The 6,660-nt window shown below is 49.9% G+C and overlaps 1 protein-coding gene across 1 annotated transcript; it reads left to right on the forward strand.

The window, feature by feature from the left end:
- Positions 1 to 4,220: 4,220 nt before the first annotated feature.
- Positions 4,221 to 6,437, forward strand: PHLDA1 (pleckstrin homology like domain family A member 1). Its single transcript, XM_040491378.1, has 2 exons — positions 4,221 to 5,425; positions 5,902 to 6,437. Exon 1 carries the CDS (start codon positions 4,236 to 4,238, stop codon positions 5,397 to 5,399), a length of 1,164 nt encoding a protein of 387 aa, XP_040347312.1. The 5' UTR covers positions 4,221 to 4,235; the 3' UTR covers positions 5,400 to 5,425; positions 5,902 to 6,437.
- Positions 6,438 to 6,660: the final 223 nt, after the last annotated feature.

The following is a 6,660-nucleotide window of genomic DNA, read 5'->3' on the forward strand; positions in this document are numbered from 1 at the left end:
GACACATTAAAACAATGATCCTTGCTCTATTGAAGAACTTACATTCTATAGGAAGGGGAACTGAAGTTATAGGCATAATAAATTATTCAGTAGATGTTAGGAGATAATACATACTGTGGAGAAAATTAAGGGGAATGGGGTGGTGGCAATTTTAGAGTGATAGTATAGGCCTCATTGAGATGATACTTGAGCAGACTTGGAGGAAGTGAGATGACCCTGACTGCTTTGTTGAAAACTATAAGACAGTAATGAAAGAAGTGGAGAGATATGGACAGAGTATAAAGTTTGAAGGCCTAGTTGATGGAATTTCCTGACTAAATTTGTGGATTGAGTATCAATCCACATGAGTGAAGGATATACTACAAGGGAGGCACGCTTCTATATATTTGCAGTCCTGGGGCGAGACTGCAATGGAGACACAAATGGTTAAATACTTAAAAGCTTCACTGAATGAAAATATATTCAATGCACATATCTTGACAATTATATCTACATAAGCACCTGAAAAGCCAGGTCTGATTTATTAAAGTCCAGTGCCACAGCATTACGTGAGAGTAGAGCGGATCCTCAGTCCTTCCTTCTCTTCCTATCCCTGTCTGTGAATTGTGTGGCAAGGGGCCTCCTACACATCTGTTTCGATATACTAGCCTGCATGTTCAAAATCCGTCCACCCCTTTAACACACCAGTGCACACACACTGGTGATGTAATGCATTCTCTGCAATAGTTGAGGCCATTTAGGCAGGGTATTTGGGATCCTGAGTACCTGGAGTTGGTCTAAAATGAGTATGAACTCCAGATACGCATGTCATTTTGACTCGTCTAAAGCTCAAGGCTCTGGATAAGGGCCTCTCAACTTTTAAGGGCTATCCTGCTTCAAGGGTTTTGGCCTGAGCCACTGTACTGGTGGAATTGCCATCAGCTGAGAAAAGGGCTGCAGGTAGAGCAGATCAGGGTGAGGAGACAAGTTTGGGAGGACATATACTTGAGTCCTTTACTAGACATCCAAATGATACTGTACAGAAGAGTAAAAACAAAAAAATTTCAGTTTACAGTAACCATGGCCTGAACATATCAAAACTGAAGGCTGTTAAAAATGAAGCAAAATAGGGGCACCTGGGTGGCTCGGTCGGTTGAGCGTCTGACTTCAGCCCAGGTCATGATCTCACGGTTCGTGAGTTCGAGCCCCGCATTGGGCTTTGTGCTGACAGCTCAGAGCCTGGAGCCTGCTTCTGATTCTGGGTCTCCCTCCCTCTCTGCCCCATCCCCACTGGTGCTCTGTCTCTATCTGTCTTAAATAAAACATTAAAATTTTTTTAAATGAAACAAAACAATTAAAAAACACACCATGGCTTTAACCCCAGATCCTTGCTGAATCAGTTCCATCCAGGAATTTGTTTTAACCAGTTGTATATAAACCTATGGTGGACTTCATCCTACCCAGAGAGAGATTTTTCTTTTTCTTTTTTTTTTTTTTATTAGCAAAAGCTCTGTGAACCCTACTTTCTATGGCCTAAAAATCCCCTTAGACTCTTCCTTCTAGTAAACTCTCGTGAATGTGTTCACCAGTATTTGTTTTCTTGCCTGGCATGTTAGTATTATTACTTTTTTTTAAGTGTGGTGGCCTTTGTTTTCTTCTTTAGCAACAAGTAGTTGGATACAGATTGGGGAGTCTGGCATGTCACTGAAAATGATGAGAGTGGTCGAGACCAATAAGTGAGTAGAGATAAGGAGAAGCAGGGACTGTGCTCCCGAGCACTCTAAGACTAAAAGATGGGGGAAGAGGAGGAAGCTGCAGAGGATCCGGAGACAGTGACCAGGGAGGTAGAAGGGAAACTAGAGCAATGTCCTGGAAGCCAGGTGAAGAGCTATCCAAGAGGGGAAAATCATCAACTGGGTCAGGTGTTGCTGATGTACAACCTGATGTAGACAGTTTGAATCTGCCATTTCAAATTGGTTACCAAAGCAATGATTTCATTAGTGTGCTTTCTCAACTTTAGTAACTTGTGACAGTTGTAGAGTCTCATTATATCTATGGCTAAAGTTGCGGTATTTGGGTTACAGTTATTTCCTGTAATTTATTTTTGTATGTGTGTGTGAATTTATTTCATGGTCTTTTTAAAAAATGGCCAAGGGGGCCATTTTGTGAATTGGTAGTGACTTTTGAAGTAAACTAAGCAAAGTTGTCACTGAGCTCCAAGATTCCTACACGCTTGCGATTTCCAATCATCGATGCACTGTGGTCAGAGAAGGCACATTGTAGACTGACTAAATAATTGTGAAATACCCAGCTGGAAATGGAGTGGTAAGGTATCTAGTTAAAGTAAGTGCTTTTGAAAACCATGCTGGTTTTCAGACATTTTGAAGTAATTCAGAATGCATCTGCCCCATCCTGATTAGCTGCGAAAGGTTAGATAACACCAAATATCCCTTCTCCTAAGAAAATGGCTTGCCACTTCAAGATTACATCTTAGTTTTTTACCCAAGGTTTGTATTGTATCATTTCTCCACATGAAACGTCTTCCTCAACTACACCTTCTCTCAGAGACTCTGAATTGCACACTATCCTTCCCAAATGAGAAGAATGACATTCTGTTAAAAAGATGAACAGCTGGTCATGTAGAAATTCCCTGGAATGTTCACTTGTCCTGCGAAGGCAGGCAGAGAAGCGAGCTGTGAGGTGCAGGGTTTGTCACTGGTACACGGAATCGTTCATTTTTAAACAATCGTACTAGAAATCTTTATATGATTCAAATACTTGCCTTTCTCCATTAACAATTGGAAGGCGCTGAGAACCTGCCAAATGCAATTCAGTGGGACTAAGGACGGTGCCGGAATTGTCTCATTTGCTCAGACACTGTTTCTTACGTTAAGATTCAGGACCCTCCCGTGTTTAAAAGTTATCCTGTGTTTTCAATTACCTTGGGATTCAGTTGGAAATTTTTCGCATGACATAAAGGATTTGACTCTTCCTCCCACAAGCTCATCTCATTTCTTCCCTTGTTGAATTCTTTCTTTCAGCCATAGGAAACTAGCTGATGAGCTAACTCCTCCCGCCTTTCTTGGGCACAAGGAGCAGTCTTTTCCTCTTACTTTGGCCAACTCGGGTTTGTCCATTCCTCATTTCTTCGTGTGTTTCTTCTTTGTATCCTCAGGGTGGATTCACAGTTGGGTCTGTTTACTTCATGGATGAATTTCCCCACCAAGAGGTTTGGTTTCGGTTTGTGCTCTATTTTGTTTTGTTTTCCAGAATTTCTATAGAATTTTTAAAAAAAATGAGTGTAGTAGGAGGGAGCTACGGGCGAGTACAGCATTACCTCCCCCAGGTCACAGATAAGTGAGAGTGCAAAAACAGATCTCGCCCGTTAGGCGTTCCCAAAGAGAGAGACCCGTGGAGGCCAACCGGCTGTTTGGAGCGCTAAGCTGTATCTTAAAGTGTGAGGTGTCTCAGCCCTGGACATTTCCCGGATTTGTAACTGGAGTTGAGTTAATGTTGTGAGGTGTTGCAGGCCGTACGGATGGGTCAAGAAGGAATCCGGAGAGCTTGTGTCCCGGGTAAAGATTGGCTAGTGCCGGAGGTCCCGGGTCGAGAAAAGGAAGGCCAGACGTCCTGTGAAGTGAGTCCCCCTTCTCTAACCCTTCCAAATCGGACATACGTAGCGCAATGGCCTTGATCGCCCTCTCTGCTCCAAGAAGAGCTAGTTAATGACTGTGAGCAAATAGGAGTGTGAAGACAGCGTGTCCTCTGGGGCCTTTGTGCCCTGAGCTGTTTACGTAGGGTCCGGGGGACTCACACTTCCGCGGGACTCCGCGGCTCGCGAGCCTTATCCCCAGCCTCCTCCCGCGGACACTGGCTTTGCGAGATCTCCGGGCTCATCGCGAATGCCTGGGTTTGGTCCCCGAGGGCAGCGAGACAGCTCGGCATTCCAGGCACTGTCTGGTAGCCGTACCCACCCTCGCAGCCCTATGTTCATTTTCTGAGGCTGTTAGCACAGAGCCCCGCCGGCCGGGATAGGCGGGACGGAGGATGGCCTCTCGGCGCCCTCTGGGTGTCGGCATTCGTCGCCGGGCAGCTGGGGCGCCCAGGGCCGTCGCCCTACGTACAGACGAGGAGTTTCCGGGCCTGGAGTCCCTGCAGCCAGCGCAGGGAACGAGCGCGGAAGAGAGTGGGCGGCGGGAGGCGGAGCAAGAGGCGGGGGGCGTGGACGCGGCCCGCTTTGGAAAGGCACCAAGTTAATGAGGCGTGCGCCGGCGGCAGAGCGCCTTTGCGAGCTGGGCTTTCCCCCGCGGTGCGGGCGCCAGGAGCCGCCTTTTCCGCTGGGTGTCACTCGGGGGTGGGGGGGATGGCCCATTCAAAAGCGCCGCGAGGGGGCCCGGCCAGTGCCTTTCAGTGAGCGCTCGCAAGAGGACGGCAGAGGCCCGGAGGCTCGCTGCTCCGGGACCTTGTGGCGCATCAGGACGCGGCTGCCCTCCTGCCCGGACCCCGAGCCGCCTCCGCCGCCGTCGCTCTGCTTCCTGCGCGTTAGCCTTCTCTGCGCGCTCCGGGCAGGCGGCCGCGGGAGCCGCTGGGGCGAGGACGGCGCGCGGCTGCTGCTGCTGCCCCCGGCCCGGGCGGCTGGAAGTGGAGAGGCCGAGCCGATCGGCGCCCCTCCCTATGCCGGGAGGATGTTGGAGAGCAGCGGCTGCAAAGCGCTGAAGGAGGGTGTGTTGGAGAAGCGCAGCGACGGGTTGCTGCAGCTCTGGAAGAAAAAGTGCTGCATCCTCACTGAGGAGGGGCTGCTGCTCATCCCGCCCAAGCAGCTCCAACACCAGCAGCAGCAGCAGCAGCAGCAGCAGCAGCAACAGCAACAGCCCGGGCAGGGGCCGGCCGAACCGTCCCAACCCGGAGGGCCCGCCGTGGCCAGCCTCGAGCCGCCGGTCAAGCTCAAGGAATTGCACTTTTCCAACATGAAGACCGTGGACTGCGTGGAGCGCAAGGGCAAGTATATGTACTTCACTGTGGTGATGGCCGAGGGCAAGGAGATCGACTTTCGGTGCCCGCAGGACCAGGGCTGGAACGCCGAGATCACGCTGCAGATGGTGCAGTACAAGAACCGTCAGGCTATCCTGGCGGTCAAGTCCACGCGGCAGAAGCAGCAGCACCTGGTCCAGCAGCAGCCCCCGCAGCCGCAGCCCCAACCCCAACCCCAGCCCCAGCCCCAGCCCCAGCCTCAGCCCCAGCCCCAGACACAATCTCAGCCGCAGCCCCAACCCAAGCCCCAGCCGCTCCACCCATATCCGCATCCGCACCCTCACCCGCACCCGCACCAACTACCGCACTCGCACCAACAACCGCTCTCACAACCGCTCTCGCAGCCGCACGGCCACCGGCTCCTCCGCAGCACCTCCAACTCTGCCTGAAGGGGGCAGCACCCGGGCCAGACAAGGTAAGGTCCCGGCAACGCGGGCTATTCAGGGCCTTTCCGAGGAGTAGGTCTCGGGGCGCGCGAGGGGAGTAGGTCTTGTGCGGAGGAGTAGGAAGCCTAAGTCACGGGTTTGGCGCTTGAAGAGGCAAATGAGAAATTATTACAAGTTTCTGCAGATGTGGAAAGAAGGGAAGCAAGCTGGAGCCTGGAAAGGCCGGGCAGAGAGGGGAGGATGGGGAACTCGGGCCAGGCTGGGAGGCCTCGCGGACCGGCCTCCTCCCGACCCTGGCCCGCGCGGGGGCCCGTGGTGCGCTTCCCAGCCACGCCGCGGGCTCCCTCCGTCGCTTCCCACGTGCGCCGCTTCGCTGTGTCTGGGCACTCGAGGGAGAGACCCCGGTGTCTTTCCGAGCACGCTCTGTGCACCGGACTGGCCCGAAGAGAACTGGGTGGTGGAGGATTCTGAGCCACTTACTTCATTGCCTGTCATTTCTTTCCAGGTTTTGAGGACTTGAAGTGGGACGAACACCTGTCTATTGTCTTCACTTGAATCGAAAACAAAAGTCTCCCCGCCCTGCACGAGATCGAGTAGTTTGGACCTCACCCGACTGATAACTTGAGATTCCTCTTAGTTTTCTGCATACTCTTCATCACAATGCAGGAGACGGTTTCAGTCCAGAAGGCTTTATTTATGAACCTTTGAAAGGCTCTTCCAGTATGGTGGACCTTCTAGGAACGATGATGTACTGTAATTTTATTTTAATGTATTTTGATTTATGATTATTTATTAGTTTTTTTTTAATGCTTGTTTTAAGACATTTCTGAATGTAGGCCGTTTTCCAAAAGAGAAACTTTTATTTTCAAAAACCTATTCCCTAGTAAGTTCTAATCCTGGAAAAGAAAAAAGTAGAAGGGCGGGGTGGAGGGGAAAACCATTAAGAACTCATTCGTTATTCCTAGGCATTTTCAGAAGGTCTGACACTTTCATTGTTATGCCAGGTGGTTGAAATTAAACTCTGATATTACTTCATTTTTTTTTTTGAGATTTTTTTCTTTAGACATATATTTTCTGTAGAAGTTTAAGAAAGCTAAGTGTTCAAAATTGTGTAATTATGAAAATCTAACTGCTTTTCTAAAAGGAAATTCATAGTAGTGATATCTAATTCCAAATATTTAAACCATAACCCAAGGTGACAGCAGGATGAGCATATCTTGAATGTACGGTAGGGCTGGGTGTAATGTAGGAAAAGCTTTGCTTG

Source organism: Herpailurus yagouaroundi, unplaced genomic scaffold (genome assembly GCF_014898765.1).
Source record: "Herpailurus yagouaroundi ecotype Mexico unplaced genomic scaffold, PumYag 182, whole genome shotgun sequence".
Lineage (NCBI taxonomy): Eukaryota > Metazoa > Chordata > Mammalia > Carnivora > Felidae > Herpailurus > Herpailurus yagouaroundi.

Excerpts from the sequence above, each read along its gene's own strand:
- PHLDA1 (XM_040491378.1), top strand. The coding sequence starts at position 4,236 with ATGAGGCGTGCGCCGGCGGCAGAGCGCCTTTGCGAGCTGGGCTTTCCC.